This window comes from Podarcis bocagei, assembly GCF_964188305.1.
Source record: "Podarcis bocagei genome assembly, chromosome: Z".
NCBI classification, from domain to species: Eukaryota; Metazoa; Chordata; class Lepidosauria; order Squamata; family Lacertidae; genus Podarcis; species Podarcis bocagei.
This window is the reverse complement of record NC_138140.1, coordinates 21,765,537-21,784,868: the sequence shown is the minus strand read 5'-3', so window position 1 is coordinate 21,784,868 and position 19,332 is coordinate 21,765,537. Positions and strand designations below refer to the sequence as shown.

Sequence of the window (19,332 nt, the reverse complement as noted above, 5' to 3'; positions counted from 1 at the left end):
TGGATAAATCAAGAACCTGGTCATCTTGATTGAACTCCTGCTGGCTGTAATGAGCTCCCTGGTGCTTCCCGTTTTCAACATCCATCCTCCTCTCCCTGTTTCTCTGTGAGTGCTTTCGCAGGTTTGCAAGCTAGCTTGAAGCACAGGCTTCCTTAAGCAAGTGCAAGAGAGCATCCACAACTTATCCTCTCGCATCCTGTCCCACGGGTTGAATTAATACAATTTATCTTTGCTTGGCCAGTAAAATGTGTGTAAAATCACATAGTGATCATTAAAAATGATTGCCAAGTACTTGCAAAGTAATATTAATACAGTATTTGTTAATTAATTAATTAATTATCATCGCCAGATATTTGCAGAAGGTAAAATTCAAATTCCTTGGTTTTCTGAAAGCGGTTTATGTGCTTCTTCATTAAACGTAAACTTAACAAGCTAAATGTTATCCAATTAATAGCAGGTTGTAATCCCTCACACCCAAGAACATATTTTAAAAAACCCCTCACTGAAGAAATTTGCAAAAATTAAGCTTCGCACTGTACTATCTTAGGGTCAATCTCTATCATTGGGCTCACGAGAGCCCAGCTGATCTGGAGCAGAGGTGAGAGGCAGCACAGACTTGCCACAGGTGGTGAAAGGTTGCATTCTGTGCTGAGCTGGGGCAAGTGGAGATCAATGGCCTGGAGCTCTGGGCTTGATTGAAGGACAGAGAGATGTCTAGCCAAGGAGAATCTGGACTCTCCCCCCTCCCCAGTTGACATGTAACGTGAGCCCCATGCTGCCATACAGACAAAATAGCATGGAATCATAGAATTGTAGAGTTGGAAGGGACCCAAAGAGTCATCTAGTCCAACCCCCTGCAATGCAAGAATCTCAGCTAGATCATACAGCTTAAAAACCTCCACTACCTCTCACGGGAGTCTGTTCCACTGCAAAACAGCTCTTACTGTCAGAAGATTCTCCTTGGCTCAACAGTGGCCAATCGCAGAGGCATCTTGGAGGCCTTTCATCACTCAGCAAGGAGGCTCCGACCTCTGCACCTTGGCTTCGAAGGTGCTTTGGGACAGAGCCAGGACCCTGGGAGAGGACAGTTTCAGTCAATCAATCAATCCTTCTAACCTCCACCAGTTTTAGACTACAACGCCCATCAACCCAGTGTTATGTGGCTGTGCCTGATGGGAGTTGTAGTCCAAAACAGCTGAGAGCATGGTGTTTATGTGGAGACTCAGAGCTGCATGGGAAAATGCATACATAAGAGTGAAGGATTCTTCTAGTTTAAATGGTGAGGTGGTAGAAATGGGGCTTTGGAAAGGTATCACAACGCTCATCCAGTCCAGCCCCTGGAGGTGCTGGAATCATAGCTAAAGAAACTCTGACAGGTGGCCACCTAACCTCTGCTTAAAAACATCCAAGGAAAGAGAGTCCACAACCTGCCAAGGGAGACCGTTCCACCGTTGAAATGACTCTTACAGTCAGAAAGTTCTTCCTGATGTTTAATCAAAATTTCCATTTGAATCCATTGGTTTGAATCCAGCCTTGGATTCAAGCTAGCTCCATCAATCCAAGCTTGCCCCATCTTCCATGGGACAGCCCTTCAGATATTTGAAGATGGTTCTCATCTCACCCCTCTGTCTCTTCCAGGCTTAACAGACAAGGAGGGGGAAACTATATTGAAAACTTAACCCGGGCCATCAACAATTCCCTCTTTTAGCTGTCTCTGACTTCTCTGTTCTTCCCAGTTCTTTTTCAAATGCTATGAGCTGTGTCTGAATAAGAAACTGCTTGTATTTTGAGTTCCACTTATTTCTGCACGAAATCCTCCCTGCCCTCAGCAACATTTTAGCAAAATCGTATTGTGCCACTGATTTTCATCTCAGCCTAGGGCAGCTGTTGCTTGTTACAGTTAATATTTATTATTATTTAATACAATTTATACACTACTTGGGTTCCTCCCCCCTAAACACACCTCAAAGCAGTTTACAAAAAAGATAAAATAGTAAAACTACCAATAAGAAAATTTCAACGGGTAGAAGTAAAATAATAATAATAAATTCAACAACAATAATTTTAAGACTTCCCAAAATGTGAAAAGACGAAAAACAGATTAGAACTCACCCCAGCTTTGTAAACATCTAGGTAGAGTTGCCAAAATAAAAATGTTTTAACAGGTGGCGCCTGCCTGATGTCAGTAGATGCTGCTACGCTAAAAGATTGAGTTACTTCGCACGCTTTTTGTTTTGAAAGCAGCAACCCTGGGGGATCCTGAATCACAATCTGGAAGTGAGGAGAGACAATGTAACTCCACCAATTGACGTGTCCTGCTTAAACACGCACACAGCAGCTGCTGTTTGCACCAGAAGCGAAGCCTCTGTGTATTTACCTCAAACTGAAAATCTGATTATTTTTTCCTTCCTAGAGTCTGACAACCTGGATTATAGGCTGGGGGCGATCCATTCCCTTGTCTATAAACTCCCTGACAAAAACCGAGAGATGCTAGAAATGATCATCAGGCACCTTGTCCAGTAAGTTGGCGTTTCTATGCAAGATTCCTACTGTAAAGCAGGGGGGTTGGCAGCTGGTGGACCTCTGCTCAACTGTGCCCTGGGCCTGATTCCAGAAGCTCCCTGCAAGTGATCAGGACTCCAGCAAGAGTGATCTATACAAGGGGGTGGGGAGAGAGAAGGAAGGGGTTGGACACAGTGCTTTTTTTTTTTTTTGTCTCTGGGCACACCCACTGCCAGCATTAGGCTCCATCCACAGTTGACATGTGACTTCCGTCAGAGTCGCCTTCCACAGAAGGTTTGCTTGTCAGGATTTTGCCTTCATGATGTGTATGTGTGGTGCAGTGTGGATTGAACTATAGACCCTTCAGAGTCTTGGCTGTTGGTGATGGCCTAACACATTCTCTCTCTGCTTCGGGGTTGCCCATGATGGTTACATAACGCCAGCTTGCCCCGACTGCCCTGGTTACCAATTAGTTTCCAGTTCAGAGTGCTGGGTGTGACCTATAAAGCCTTAAACGGCTCAGGACCCAAATACCCCAAGGACTGCATCTCTCCATATGAACTGACCCAAACCCTGCAGTCATCACCTGAGGCCCTCCTTCATGTTCCTCCTCTTCAAGGGTTCTGGAGGGTGGTAACATGAGAACGAGGCCTTTTCAGTGGTGGCACCCCACTTGTGGTATTCTCTTCCCAGGAAGACTGCCGGTGGCAGCAGACTTTTGTCAGGCCTCTGGCTTTTTGTGCAGGTGTGTTTGCATTTCAATCCAGTTTTTAAAAATGTGAAGATGTTTTAGATTTTGTTTTTCATGAGTGCAGTATTTATTTATTGTTGTAAGCCACTTTGAGTTACTTATATAAAATAAAAAACCAATAAGTTTAATAAATAATAATAATCTAGAAAAGGGAGGCTGTTGCAATTCTGATACAGCAAGGAGGATGTGTGACAACAAGCCTTGGCTTTCAGAGCAGGAGGGTTTGATTGTTTCCAGACCTCAGGAAAATCAGTTTTAGAAATGTGATTTTTTCTTCTTCTCCTCCAACAAAGCACCACTCTTAAGTGCTTGTCAGAGGAAAATATGCCTGGTTTTGACAATTTGAAATTTCATTGTGCAATTGCTGGGTGTGATGTAGATTATAACCTCCAGCCCTTTCCTCTTTCTGGTTTCAGTCTTCTGGCATAGATTTCGTTGCTTCATTGGCTCCAAAGATTTGTTGAAATCCTCCTCCTCCTTCCATATTTTATTGGTTTTGTTAGGATTCTGCAAAGTTTTTGACAGATAAAGTTGCTCATGTTTAGAAGGAGGTAGACACCACCGTGGGAGCAGGGCTGGGGCAGGAGAATGCTAGAGCCCTGTCAGGTCAAGTTGCATGGAATCAATTTCAATCCATTACCCCTAGGATGTGGACAGGCTGCTTGGACGCGTGAAACCAACCACCTGTCTTCTTGATCCTTGCCCATCCTGGCTAATAGAAGCAAGCTGGGAAGGGCTGGGCGATGGGCTCTGCGGGGTGGTGAATGCTTCCCTCTGTGAGGGATCATTCCCAGACCTGCTGAAAGAGGCGGTCATTAAACCGCTTCTTAAAAAAACATCTTTAGACCCGGCCAGTATGGCCAACTATTGCCCAGTCTCAAATCTTCCATTCTTGGGCAAGGTGATTGAGCGGGTGGTTGCTGAACAACTCCAGGCACGCCTGGAGGATGCAGACCATTTGGATCCCTTCCAATTGGGATTTAGGCCTCATCATGGGACTGAAACTGCCTTGGTTGCACTGGCTGACGATCTCCAGCAGGCTAGGGACAAAGGTGAGAGCTGTTTCCCACTACTGGATCTCTCAGCGGCCTTTGATACAATCGACCATAACATCCTTCTGGACCGTCTAGAGGAGCTGGGAGCTGTTGGCACTGTTATACAGTGGTTCTGCACCTTTGTCCTGGGCCGCGTCCAGAAAGTGGTGGTGGGGGATGAGTGTTCAGACCCCTGGGCCCTCACTTTTGGGGTGCCTCAGGGTTCCATCCTATCCCCCATGCTTTTTAATGTCTACATGAAGCTGCAGGGGGTTTGGACTGGGTGTCCATCAATATGCAGATGATGCCCAGCTCTACCTCTCTTTCAAATCAGAACCAGTGAAGGCAGTGAAGGTCCTCTGCGAGTGCCTGGAGGCGGTTGGAGGATGGATGGCGGCTAATGGATTGAGGTTGAATCCTGACAAGACAGAAGTACTGTTTTTGGGGGACAGGGGGCGGGCAGGTGTGGACGACTCCCTGGTCCTGAATGGGGTAACTGTGCCCCTGAAGGACCAGGTGCGCAGCCTGGGAGTCATTTTGGACTCACAGCTGTCCATAGAGGCGCAGGTCAGTTCTGTGTCCAGGGCAGCTGTCTACCAGCTCCATCTGGTACGCAGGCTGAGACCCTACCTGCCCGCAGACTGTCTCGCCAGAGTGGCGCATGCTCTGGTTATCTCTCGCTTGGACTACTGCAATGCGCTCTATGCGACCTGTAAGGTGACCAGAAACCACAACTAATCCAGACTGCGGTAGTTAGACTGGTGACTGGGAGCGGCCACCGAGACCACGTAACACCGGTCTTGAAAGACCTACATTGGCCCCCAGTATGTTTCTGAGCACAGTTCAAAGTGTTGGTGCTGACCTTTAAAGCCCTAAACGGCCTCGGTCCTGTATATATACCTGAAGGAGCGTCTCCACCCCCATCGTTCTGCCCGGACACTGAGGTCCACGCTGAGAGCCTTCTGGCGGTTTCCTCGCTGTGAGAAGCCAAGTTATAGGGAACCAGGCAGAGGGCCTTCTCAGTAGCGGCACCCGCCGTGTGGAACATCCTCCCACTAGAGGTCAAAGAGAAAAACTACCAGACTTTTAAAAGACATCTGGGCAGCCCTGTTTAGGGAAGCTTTTAATGTTTAATAGACTGTTGTATTTTAATATTGTGTTGGAAGACACCCAGAGTGGCTGGGGAAACCCAGCCAGATGGGTGGGGTATAAATATATTATTATTATTATTATTATTGTTGTTGTTGTTGTTTTGTTGTTGTTGTTGTTGTTGTTCTACAAAGCCTTAGAACAACCAGGCATTTGCATATACTTCCATAAAGCCAAAAAAGCCTATCTTTCAAGCTCTGCCCTTTAGTTATTTTAAGTTTACGAGGTACGTTTCAAGGAGGGCAATTTGCCAAACCCCAGAGTACCAGCAATCCAAATGACTAAGACAGAAGGTCTTTCAGCATTGGGCAATAGAGCCCTGGGCTGCTATTTTCAAGTCCCATTCTGTTTCTGCAAACAGGTTCAAGAGCGCCAGGTGGAAAGATGATGCACTTAGCTCAGGGGTCGGCAAACTACGGCCCCCGGACTGGATCAGGCCCGCCAGGGTCCTAAATCCGGCCTGCCCTGCTGCTGCTGGCTCTCTGGCTTCTGACTTGCTGCCACTACCTCCTCCACTGCCGCCACTACCAGCAACAAGCTAGTGCACGTGGTGAGCACTAAAGACACAGCCAGCTCATGGCGCTGTAAAGGGGGACAAGGAGACACGCTAAGAGAACTCGCTGCGCGCAGGGGAGAGAGCGCTCCCCACGAGGCAGGCGGGGAGTGAAGCGCTGCGGGGGTCCGAGGTGGAGCAAGAAGTGACGCGGTCAGGCGGCGTTGCGCACAGGCATCAGGCAGCACCACCGCCAGGGTCCCTCGCAGCTCAGTCACTGCCCCTCCGGGTCTCCTGCTCGCCACCTGCCTCATGGGGAGCGCACGGTGGGTTCTCTCAGTGTGTCTCATTGTCCCCCTTTTTGGTGCAAAAGAGGCATGTTCAACTAGGGGGGTGGATCTCATAGCGGAGGGATCTGCCTTGTGGGTTGGGGATTACCTAGGGGAGCTTTAAGTGGATCAAGTCTATCAGTTTTGTTGAATTAATTAAGCTAAATCATTTTAATTGGGTTTTGCAATTAATCGCTAATGTTTTGAATTTTATTGGGCAGGCAATTCTGCTATGATGTTTTTCATAGAGTAGGGTGCACTGGGGTTGAGTTTCTGGAACACAGGGTCCCAGGGCCCTCAAATGAGTTTGGGAGCCACTGAATTGTGGTTTACCTGGGACATGTTCCCCGCATGGGTTTGACATTGCTGGCATTATTATTTTTTTGCCTCTTCCTTTACTTTTTGCAAATTTATTAAACCACAGCCTCAAGCTGGTTTATGACCAAGCCCATTAACATTTGCTTAAAGCATTGGCTTGAACTTTAAAGAAGCAATCAAAATTTCCAACATTACACAAAAGTATCAAAACTGCTCAAGCAAAAGTGCTTGTGTAAAGAAAAAAGAATTAATAACAGGCGGGAGCACAGCAGTAGACACCCACATATACATCTGAAGGATGTCAAATCTACTTTTTTTGCCACCTTTCTGAAGGTGCACCTGAAATGTCTGTAAGTTTCATTTTTAGAGTTTGCAAGAGTATGTTCTGCCTCCACTGTCAGAGCCAGTATGCCTCTGAATACCAGTAACTGGGAATTGCTGGTGGGCAGAGTGCTGCTGTGCTCATGTCCAGCTTGCAGGCTTCCCATTGGGACATCAGGTTGGATGTTCCCAATGTGGGAACAGGATGCTAGACTTGGCCTAATCCAGCAGGTTCTTCTTACGTTTTAATGCAGTAATTTAACCTCCCTCCGTTGATACCCCATCACACAAAATAAGCTGGAGAGGCTCATTTGATAACACTGGGCATCATTGGGCCAGTGCAGTGTAGTGGAACACTGTGACTAGAGATTCAGTGGGCACCTTCTGTGCCAACTTTTAAAAGCCTGCTGAAAAGTTATATTCTGCCAGGTGTTTACAGGCAATTAAGAAGACATCCTTCCGCAATGGTTTACTGGTGTTTGTTTTTAACTTTTTGCTTTTACTGTATGCTTTTATGTTTTTATTACTGTAAACTGCTTTAATATATTTCTATTAATGAATAATAATGCGGAAGAATCCCATGATGCTTCACCATAGGGGTGGGGTTGTTTGCTTGCGTGCTTGAATATCCATATACTGCTAAATCACCATATAGTTTAGAGCATTAAAAAGATAAAGACCAAACAAAAATGTCACGAAAGAATAAAAACAAGTTTAAAACAAAAATAAATTAAAAACAGGCATCAATAGCCCATTGTGGGCTATTGTCCTCTTAATTGCCTGCAGAACAGAAAAGGTTTCAGCGGATGTTTTAAAAGTTGGCGCAAAGGGGCCTGCTAAATCTCCAGCGGCAGAGAGTTGACAGGACTGGGCAGCTGACAATAAAGGCTTGGTTTCCTTTTGTGGTCAAATGAACCTTGCCAACTCAGGGAATGACCAGCAACATTCTTGCAGGTTATCTCAGCTTTTGAGTTCTAAGTACTCAGGCAAGGTCCCTAAGGCCGTTCAGGGCTTGTGAATTAATGCAAGGATCTTGAGCCTGGCTCGGTAGTAGTTGGGCAGCCAGCACATCCTCGGCCAGAAGCTCCCATAAACAGTCTGGCTCACTGGTGGGGGAAGTGGGGTGCAGAGGGCATAACAAACTGGGTGGCGGGGGAAGCAGGGGGCGATGGGGTCCCCACTGGCTGAATGGAGGAGGAAAGCAGGGAGCAGCTAAGATTTCAAGCATGAGGAGGGCTCCGTGGTTGTTTTATTGCTTGGTTAAAGGGCCGGGAGGGGGGGTGCCATGTAGGCTGGCGGGAAAGGAGAGTGAGGAGGCAGAAAGACTCTCCCTGAGGAAGTCGTGCCTGAGCAGCCCATGACCTTTTGTGCTTTGTTGTCTGCTATTTAGTTCATTACGGCCTTAATGCTGTTCTGGGGATCTGAGGAGGTGGTGGAACAGCCCATCACGTTTGGGGGTGGGGGGAGGCAGGAAGAGGGGAGGAAGAGGTCACAGTCTTTCTCCCAGACCCCCAGTGTGGTGGTTCTGCCACTCCTCTCTAAACACGTGCCAAGGGTTTGGTAGATTATGGTAGCAACCTTCGCCCCAGAGAGAAGGCAGATGGAAAAGTAATATATAAGTAATAATAATCACAACCATAGCATGGGTAGGGGGTACCTGTTGCCATGATTATTCTGGTGGATTTGTAGAAGTCTGAGTTTGCTCGAAGGGAGTCTGCCTTCGTGTGCACAGCAAGTGTTCTGGAACTTGAGGCTATGAGTGTTTATACTTCCGTCTCCAGCAATCCCCTCAAGGAGTCTCAGCCCTGGCTGAAATTCTCCAAAACCTGGGGGTGCTGCATATTGTCATAAACTAAGAAGGGGAACTATTAGTGTGTTTTTATGGGTTTGTCATAGTTTTCTAAAATGTACAGTATGATAGCACGTATATTCTTGTATTCAGTGAGTTGTATGAGACCCTGCCCCCTGCACTACAAGTCAGCATGTCAGATGCTGCTGCTATTCATAATGTTTATTTTAAAAGTACTTGATCTCTCCTATTCCAGCCTGGTATGGCAATACAAGTAAAGCAAAGAGGTGGAGTCTGGGAATCAAGTTCCTTCCTGCCCCTTCGTTAGCGGGGGACAGGGACAGAAGGGAAATACACTTGTAGCAGAGGGGAGGGCTGTGGCAAGTCAGCAGGGTTCCCAGATGAGGAACAGCAAGAGGGACGGCAAACTCGGTATCCGCCCCAGGTGGCAAAAGCCCTAGCCATGCCACTGATCTGGCTGCAGTACCCTGCCCCAGTTGCATCTTCTGAACCAGGCCCAAGGGCAGCCCCACATAGAGCACATCGTAGCAGTCCAGCTTTGAGGTTACTAATGCACGACATATAGTGGTCAGGCTCTCCCTGTCCACGAACAGCTGTACAGTGGGTACCTCGGGATGCAAATAGGATCCGTTCTGGAGCCCCGTTTGCATCCCGAATGGAATGTAAGACGCGACGGCGCATCTGCGTGTGCGCGGGTCACGTTTCGCCTCTTCCGCACATTCGCGTGACGTCATTTTGAGCATCTGCATATGCGCGAGTGGCAAAACCCGGAAGTAATGTGCTCCATTACTTCTGGGTTGCTGTGGAGCACAACTTGAACGTGCTCAACCCGAAGCACGTTCAACTTAAGGTATGACTGTAGTTGGGGAACCAAGCCTTGCGGTTCATGGAATTTTGGCTCCAGAATCCCTGATCAGATGCTCCTCTGATTTCCACCCTAATTTTCTTGCTTTCTTTTTCCTCTCCTGACAGCGTGTGTGAACACAGCCGGGAGAACCTGATGTCTCCATCTAACATGGGGGTCATATTTGGCCCCACACTCATGCGAGCCCAGGAGGACACCGTCGCTGCGATGATGAACATCAAGTTTCAGAACATTGTGGTGGAGATCCTCATTGAGCATTTCCACAAGGTATGGCAGAGCCAACAGTACAGATTTCTGACTCTCCCCTGCCCCCCCCCCCAGCAAAGAGCCTCAGTTGAGTTAGGATTGAGGTGCCCTGTGGATTTCACCGGACTTGCTTCTGAGTAGACAGGCATGGAGATTGCGCTACATACCCATGGTGGTGGTGGGAGGGGAAGAGTGGCAATTTAAGTCTGTTCTGCTGCCATATATTTTCTAAACAATTATGCATAGGAAGAAACCAGCTAAATAGAGCTTTTAATGTGCTTCACGTTACACAATGAATGTTTATTCGTGGAAGGCGTGTGGGTGTATTTGTGTGTGAGAAAGTAAATAAAAGCCAAACACAAAGTCCTGAACTTTCCAGAAGGAAGGGTTTGTGGTCGATTGGGTAGAGAAATTTTAATGTTCATGCTTCCTAAAGAAAGCATCATTTCTCGTTTGTGGAAGATGCATATTCATCATTTGAGAACTGAGTAAACAGCAGAGATCTGGTGGTGAAATACTGCAGTGGAAGATTTCCCAGGTGGGCCACACTTGGATGTTCTGCCTAGCAATTCTAAGGATGGGGATTATCTGAGATAAAGAGGGTTCCAGTTGCTGTAAACTGCAGGCGGAGGAGAGCGATCTTTTGTGCTCGAATCCTGCTTACTGGTTTCCCACTGGGGCACTGAGCACAGGACGTTGGACTAGATGGGCCATTGCGCCTGATCCAGCTGGCTCTTCTTATGTTCTCATGGGATTCCATTACCTGACCCCACATTAGCAAAGCAATAAAGCAGTGTAATATCTGACCGATGGAGCCTTCTCTATAATGCTTCAGGAGATTACCACCAGCACCACAGCTTTTTTTATTGACCTGGAAAAGTGGCCTTTAATTAAAAATCCAGTTTAACCAATCCAACTCCCTCCCTCCACCTGCCAAAAAAGGATAAACATTTTTTAAAAGCCCTGTTTAAAATCGAACCTTCATGCAGACATCTTAGACCTGCACTTAAGCTCTCCGGAAACATATCACAAGCCAGGAGGCCAACAGCTGGTTGCTGCTCCATTTCCCTTTCTGGTGCTGGGAGTCCTCCTTGAAAGAAACTGGAGCAAAGGAGACTGGAGGCAAATAGGGGAGATTGGAAACAAAACTGTGGTTTGGAGAGACTTCTGGTGCATTTTGAATTTTATTTAAAATTTTAGAGAGTTCCAGATCCTTGATTTCAAAATGCTGGGTGTTGAATCATAAACTAGAAAGCATCTTGAAGCCACTCCAAGTCTTCTTCCCCAGTCTGGATTCAGTATATGCAAAGTCTACCTGACCCTGTGCTGTGTAGTGGTTAGAGTGTCAGACTAGGACCTGGGAGAGACCAGGGTTCAAATACCCACTTGGACATGAAGCTCACAGGGTGTGACCTTGGGCCAGGCACAAACTCTTAGTTTAACCTACCTCACAGGAATAAAAAAATTCCTTCCAGTAGCACCTTAAAGACCAACTAAGTTAGTTCTTGGTATGAGCTTTCGTGTGCATGCACACTTCTTCAGATACCTCACAGGGTATCCTCACAGGGTCATTGTAGGGGTTAACTGAGGAGGGGGTGAACCATGCATGCCACCTTGAACTCCTTAGACTAAAAGGTGAGATATAAATACCATAAATGGATAAATTTCTCAGCCCTCAAAGTTTTAACCACTATTTCAAGCCTCCTCCCCAAACCTTCTCTTAAGAGATTCTGGCCAGCAGTGGGGGGTGAGTGGAACCATATAAAACGAGCCCTTTTTCTAATCTCTGGAATGGTGTCTTTTAATTAAAAGTAAGATGTCTTCTTTCCTGGCCTTTAATTTCTGCAGCGATAAGGTTAAGCTAGTAATGTTTTATTAGGTTTGAGTCTTAAAATGGGTTGGTTGGGTGGGTGTGGAGTGGAGTGGAAATGTTTCCGTACGCACATAGGCAAACACTTCAAATGAGTTTTCAAGCAGGCATGATATATTATTTATGTGGTGAATTGTGAAGTCTCAAAGGATAGCGGAATTGTTCACTGGGTTGGTGTGTTGTAATTACTGCTTTGACAGCTTTAAACTTGAGTGCTACAGCTAAATTAAAAACTTGATCCCCCTGGAAACAAGTCTTGGCATTACACAAACCCTGCTCTGCAAACTTGAAAGATTAGGTCAATACCACCTGCGCATATGAAAAAAATTAATGTGCTTTTTACTGCCTCATTACATAGTGTGAACCTAGCTGGGGGTAGGAACAGCTTCTTGGAGAGGTTTGTGATTGTGGCTTTTAAATCGAGAGCTATAGTGCTCCGAAATATGGTGTGCTCACTGCAGAGAATATACAGTCCCGGGTACAAGCAAGAATTGAGAACTGCATAATTCTATAAACTTCGGCCATGTCTCCTCATACTTGTCTTTTCTCTCAACTAAAAAGTCACAAAGCTGCAGACTTTTTTTCATGGGGGCGGGGGTGGGGGGGAAGAAGGAGGCAGGAGGAATGGTGATCCCAAATGAGCTCCCCTAATCCTCCAGCGAGGTGAGGAAGTGTTCCAGTCCGACAAAAAGTTTCTTTTTCTTGATCATGCAATGTAAAGAGAGGTGCTCTTTTTCGCAGAAGAGTTTGAAAACACTAAGCCGGTAGTTTTTGAACTGTGCTTGTGTTAAAGCCACAGTCCCCTGCTTCGGATGCAACAGGAAACAGTACCTTAAAAAAGGCCGGGGCTGAAGCATCAAGCCTATTATTACTTGTCAAGCCAGAGGATCAGGACAGAAGTGCAGGGCCTGCATGCTCTCTGCTTGTAACAGAGGCTTTGACACTGTGCAGCAAACCAGGGTACCTCGTTTCAGCCGTAACGGGAAAGTGTGGTTGAAAGAGAGCAAGATGAAAGTGCTGTTGAGGGAAAGGAAGGAGAGGCGTGCAGAATGAACACCCAAAGAACTAGCCATGATTTATTAAGTCGTTGCATTTGAACCAACCTTTTGTCCGTTGCTGCCAATCTTCTGGTAATGCGGCATAATAAAGAAGTAACTAATTGCATTGTAGGAGGCATTTCTCATCAGAAAGGCAAAGCAGTGAGAGAGAGCTATTAAGCAGTACTCCCCTCCATTGACTTCATGAGGCCAGCCTCATCGGGCCTCCTCGCCTCAACTGGCACCTGCGAGGGGGGGGGGTAGCCATTCCCTCAGGCTGCCTCAATGGCAGAAACGGGAAACAGGAGGGCTCACTCTTGTCAGGTTTACTGAGAGACCAGCTCTGCCTGGCATCTCCTGGCCCTCAGCTGTGCTAGCTGCGCATTCTAGAAACAACTGGTCAAGGACTGGATTATTTTCCTCTTCTCTCCCTTTTCCCTTGTAAGTTGTGGCTTTTGTTTTATATTCTAAGCCTGTGGGGAGAGTTTAGTCTTATTTTAACCAATTGCACTTAAGACACCCTGGGAGACTTTTTGGCTGAAGAATGGGGTGCAAATGAGAAATAAATATGCTGGGGGGGGCACTTCATACAACAGTGTTTGTAATGTTGCAGGTCATTTTGCAGTCAACATGCACAGCCTTGCTGGCAGACCTCTTGGTGTGTAAGAACCAAGGATAAGACATAGTGAAAGCCCTGCTCTGCTATCTTAATTTCTGTTAATTGCAACTGCTTTTCAGCCATTTTCTCGCTTGAGCGGCAGGAGGGGTTTGCCACAAATCCCCAAATTTGTTTGGCATCCAGGCCGGGAGAACTTTTGGCTATTCCTGTTTCCTAAGCTGTAGAAAATGCTGTTGCCATGCAGCCAACGGGCTTCACTAGAGATTAATAGCTGCTTTATTCTGTGGGGGAAAGGACAGAAGATCTTAACCTGATACCCTTTGGATGTTTTGAACTACAACTCCCATCCTGATGTTGGAAGCTGTGGCCCCAAATATCCTGGGAGCACCAGGTTGAGCAAGACTGATCTCAAGAAACTTGGACCACATTCTCAGAATGCTGCCTTTCCCCAGGTATTCTGAAAGCAGACGCCTGGGGATGATGCCCAGCTGCCACCAGCCATAGAACATATTTTATGTTAGCTGGGAGAGACAAATTGGATGGAAGCTGCAGAGCAGCTAGTTCTACATTAGCAGCTTGTGTGTACCCATTGCAGCCTGGAAAACTATAAAAAATGAGGTCCCCTTAGTGCTATAGAATGGGGGCCCCCAGTTTCTTTATGGCTCAGATGCTGGTCTTTACAACAAAGCCCCAATGCTTATGGTCTGTTGTCACTACTAAATACTTTGGCAGACCTTTGTGCTCCATGGGGTTGAGGCAGGAGGGGTATCAAGGGATGGTGTTATATTACTTTGGCACCTCTTCCTGTGGTAGTGTGGCAATCACATTAAAACAAATAAGGCAAACCAAGGTGGGTTGGGAGTAATTGCTTCACTGTAATTTCTCCCCCCCCCCCATGATTTGGTATATCTAAAGCATCTCTGGAAACAGGACAGGTGGCAATTGAAAGTGAGCTTTTTAATTCACCCCCAAATGAATGAGAGGGTAGTGACCAAACGAGGCCTGAGAGGGTCCTAACCAGTGGCTACCAAGGTGGGATTGCCTAGTGGGATGCTAAGAGGCAAGGAGGTGGTGGAGGCAGACTCACTCTGGGGGTGTAAATGGCCTGCTATCTTACTTAGTGGGTTGGGCAAACTCCTATTCAGAATATTGCTTGTCATAGGGTAGGGGGCCCTGCGGTTGAGTTTATGGAACTGAAAAGGAATGCATTTCGAGAAATGCAGTAGGGAATGTATTTTGGGTTATGGAAGGTACGAGCTGAATAATCTCAGAAAGGGAAATCAACGGCGTGTTACACACGCTGAATGAATTTTGGAGGAGGAAAATGCAAATTAGCTACTACATGTGAAAATTGGAGTAGGCCAAATTAAGATGAACTACAACTAAACTACTGCAGAATTGAGCAATTTTTTCACCAGCCTCCTGCTGCATCTGTGGTCACTTTTGTTGATCCTTTGCTTCCTGTTGGCACAATCAGATAGACTGTAAATTACTGTGTGTGGAGACAAGGAAGATTCATGTCTGTGACTGGCCAACACGTTTTCAAGAGGCTCCCCATTAACTGTCGGATGTTAAGAATTAGTTATTGCTAGCTTTAGCAGAATGCAGATTATTGGTCCTTCTGTTTTGTGTTTTGTTTTGCTTTATTTTTTTTTTTATCGCATCACATTTATATCCTACCTTGTTTCTCCAAGGAGCTCAAGCTGTCTTGCATCTTTCTCCCTGTCCTCAGTGGCAGTGACTGGCCCAGTGGGCTTCCTGGCTGAGTGGAACCGGTCTCCCAGGTCCTAGTCTAACCCTGACACCACACTGTGTTTCTTCCTCGGTATCCCATGACTGTGCTCAGGGGTCCAGCTATAGTCACTGGGTGGCTTGAACCCACTGCCCACAAGAGGAAAGGATATAGGGAGACCTTTGCTGCAGGACTTCATTGAGCTTCTGGCTTGCTAAATAGAGTACAGCTGCATCCTACAGCAGGTTAATGTCCAAAAGTGGTGGTGGTAGATGCAGGACACAGGGTAACGCAGGCTGGAATAGGAGAGAGACACAGTTTCAATATCTGGAAGAAGGAATCTCTTATAAGATGCTGAGCCTGTGCTGGTCATGCTCATGATACTGTATAGAAATATTTGGATGTATCACTATATATTTTCTGTTCTGTTTTGAAGAACGTTCCTCAAGTAAAGTTCTGAACAATGCTCATGGGTCCTGGCAATGTTTTATTCCAAAAGGAGTCAGTTGCTTATGCATCCAGTTGCTTAAAGCTGCATAATATTAATATCTGCTATATTCCTGCCTCCCCCCTCAGATATATTCCGGCCCCCCTGAGGACAATGCTGCACCCCCAGTGCCTCCTCCCCGGGTAGCCACTCGACGGCACAAACCCATCACCATCTCCAAGCGCCCTCTGCGGGAGAGGCCCGTCTTCTTTGGAGGCTCTGTGGAAGACAGTGAAGGTGAGTGGGGCTGATCCTGGTAACTGCTTCCTCAGTCTCCATCCTTTCATGTGGGGCTGCATTGGAGCTCTGTGTGTGCACCCAGCTCACTTGTTCATTTTGTTCAGAGAGCAACAGCAGCTGCCGCTTCACAAGGGTAAAAAAAACCCCACACTATTTGCTGTAAACAAAATTGCATGCATGACGAGTACACATCCCATAATACTCTGAATCAGGAAGCATTATCCCCACACAAACTATAACTGCCCCCCATATATACCTTTGATGGAGTGCCCTTAAAAATCTCCTTGGGGACCCACCAAGGCCTCAAATACCTGCAAATATCTTTTGTGGTTTTGTTTTAACTTGCTAGTAGTTTTGTATCATTTTTTTTTAAAAAACAAAACAATCTCCAATGGGTTTAGCCTATTAGTCTATTAACTGCAAGAAATTCCTGCTCTGAAACATAAGAACCTAAAAAGAGGCTGCTGCATCAGACCATTGGCCTATGTAGTCTAGCATCCTGTTCTCGCAGTGGCCAATCAGATGCCCCCTGGGAAAAGGATTTTGGCACAAAAGCACACTCCCCTCCTGACATTTCCAGCAGCTGGGATTCAGATGCGTTGCTGCTTCCGGCTGTGGAGGCAGATCATAGACATCATGGTTAGTAGCCTTTGATAGCTCTTTCTTTTCCTCCCTGGATTTCTATAATATTCTTTTATAGCCATCCAAGTTGGTGGCCATCACTGGCTCCTTTGGGAGTGAGTAACTGTTACAGACTGGTTGAATGCAGAGAGGACTGGGGAGAGAAGCAGCTGGGGAACCTCCAAGGAAAGAAGGCTCAGAGTTGGGGGATTGGTGGTGGGACGACGATGAGTGGTCAGGTGGAGAAGAGCAAGAAGACTGGGAGGAGTCCTTAGCTGAAGAGGTAGCGGGGCTTAGTGAGCCGGGAGAGTCTGTGGCAGAAGTAGGAGAGGAGGGAAGTCGAGTCAGAGATGAGTCTGGCTGCTGAAGAAGCATGGGCGCCTCCTCTTCCTACTGCAACAAGCTCCCCTCCCCACTGGTCTCCCAGAACCAAGAGAGGCATGAAGATGGCAGAGGCACAGTCTCTGCTCCATGGGAGCAAGACCTACTGAAGAACAGTTGCTGTGCTGATCCTGGTTTTGCTCATAAAGAGTTAGCTCCAACTTGGTTGGTGTGATTTACTGCTGGCTTGCTCCTGACAGTAACATAGTTTAACTGTGCTCCATGAAGAAGGGCTTTATTTTAGCTGTCCTGAATCTTCCAGCATTCAGTTTGTCCGGATATCCATGAGTTTGCGTTATGAGAAGAGGGGAACTTCTCTCTACAAACTTCCATCATGCCACCTCTTACGTGCCTTTTCTCTAAAATGAAAAGCCCCAAGTGCTGCAAACTTTATTCATAGGGGAGTCGCTTCATCCCATTGATCATTTCAGCTGCCCTTTTCTAGATCAACATCAGGCTTGATCCCCTTAAGTCAATCCCAGCAACGCTTTGGATCCTGGCTGGGAAAACACTGGGAGGTGCCTCTCCCTTGCATCTTGCTGATTCCGAGCTCTTAAGCTGTTAAGTGTGCTTTGTCTAAGAATCAGTGGCTTTGCAGATCCAGAGGTGCAAAGTGATTCCATTCAATAAATGGGTCCAAAGTGCCATGATGGCTTGTTAACAAGCACTGCGACTTCGTGCCACTGCGTGCGTCATGCAGAAACGATGGCTGGTGCTTCTGCTAAATCACTGATCAGTTTGCCACCCGGAGGGCAAACCACTGTGAGAGCCTAATTGGTCAGCAACCCAGGGAGATTCAGAGCAATAGAATGAGTCATATCCTGAAAAAGCACCAGTGGCCGCCCTCTTGTCACAGATGGATGTGCACTTTGGGTCCCCCCTCCCACTTTTTTACATCATATGAAAGGTTTTGGAGGATCTTGGCAAGGCCTTATCTCCCCACCAGAGTACTCCTATTATCTGCCAATTTTGCAAAGTGTATTGGTGGGGACGGATAAGGCGAGCTCATCTTTTCTTCTCCCTTTTCTGAATTTTGTTTTTAACTTTGGTGCACCATCGTGCCTGTTAAGGGAGCACTGGTTAATTCTTCTCCTTGTTATGTATTCAGTTGATCATCCCACCCTTCCTCCCAGAACGGGAACACAGTCCAGCAAAACATCAACAGCAGCAATAAATGCATTTTAAAAACAGTTGCAGACATTCCAAAAAACAATCACGTTCCATCAAGCCAGCAAGCAGCTCCAGGTTTTGCCAGGACGCTGGTGCAGCCTGCTGACCTCTGTCCCACAAAATGTCATCGGCTGATTCCTTTTAGAACAAGGAGTCCCCATAACCTGCTGTCACCAAGCCCAAGTACATGCACATGAAATGACTGCATATTCTTACCCTTCTTTGGCCCTACCTCCCTTTTATGGTCCCCGCCCCCTCTGTTCCCTTTTTCCTATCTTTTTCCCCCAGGCTGGAATTCTCTCAGGACAGGGACCTTGCCCTCTGATATATTATGGAGTGCTTTGTGTAGGATCCAGGAGAGGTAAAAGAAAGTCCTCCCTCAAGCAGCATGGAGTTGGAACTATGGAACTCGCTGCCACAGGAGGTAGTGATGGCCACCAACTTGGATGGCTTTAAAAGAGGATTGGGCAAATTCATAGAGGAGGAGAGGGCTATTGATGGCCTCTAGCCACATTGGCTATCCTCTGCCCTCCACAGTTTTTGCATGGACCTTTCTGCTTTCCCTTATCATTTCATAGCCAAGTGTGATTCATGTGCACTGTCGTTTTCACTAATCAGAAGTCAGCCCCGAACCCAACCATGGTTTGCAAACCAAACCATGGTTACAAAGTGTGGGTTAACACTGATAAATTTGGTTAACTGAAACACCAGTGGACATGAAATGTTGGTTGTTATACTTGGTCCCAAAACTGCATTATACTGGGTCAGGACATTGGCTCATGTTGTTCAGTATTTTTTTACGATGATCTGCAGCAATGGCTCTCCATGACTTCAGGCAGGAGACTTCCCCAGCCCTACCTGGGAATGCCAGTGGGGATTGAACCCTAGAACATTCCACTTGCAAATCAGATGCTCTTCCATTGAGTGGTGGCAGGCCTTGGGTGGTGATGGCTACTCAAGCATGACATCTTAGCCTTCAATCACAGAGTCCTGTGAATGTGGCAACAAAACTCCATTTGAGTTTTGCCATATGTTAAGAGGGGCCCAGCAGAAGGACCAATGTGGATGTTTGTGGAAACATCATCTATCTCAAAAAATAAAATAAACATTTGATGGTACAATGGCAGTGTTGCACCACATAGCTGAAGGCCAAGAACTAAAACGAGTAGGCAAAAATTACGTTATTGGAAAGGTTGATGAAGCACTTGGAGAATTCATTATTGCAGTTACTCGCTATTTGAATGTGTATTAACAAAAGGCTCTTATTAGCCACACAGTCAACAAAATTCTCATGGACTTCAGGTGGAGGAATAAAATCTTGCACATAGAAACCTAGCTTCTTGGAGAAGCTTTCTGG

General features: G+C 46.6%; 1 protein-coding gene across 3 annotated transcripts in view; it reads left to right on the top strand.

Moving 5' to 3' along the window:
• The window catches only part of OPHN1 (oligophrenin 1), a 125,531-nt gene that overhangs the window by 84,291 nt on the left and 21,908 nt on the right, over positions 1-19,332 (top strand). For all 3 annotated transcript variants that reach the window (XM_081178714.1, XM_081178716.1, XM_081178715.1), the window contains 3 exons: positions 2,414-2,519; positions 9,680-9,839; positions 15,653-15,800. In XM_081178714.1, the coding sequence (XP_081034840.1) occupies positions 2,414-2,519; positions 9,680-9,839; positions 15,653-15,800 (414 nt within the window). The remainder of the gene's footprint in view (positions 1-2,413; positions 2,520-9,679; positions 9,840-15,652; positions 15,801-19,332) is intronic.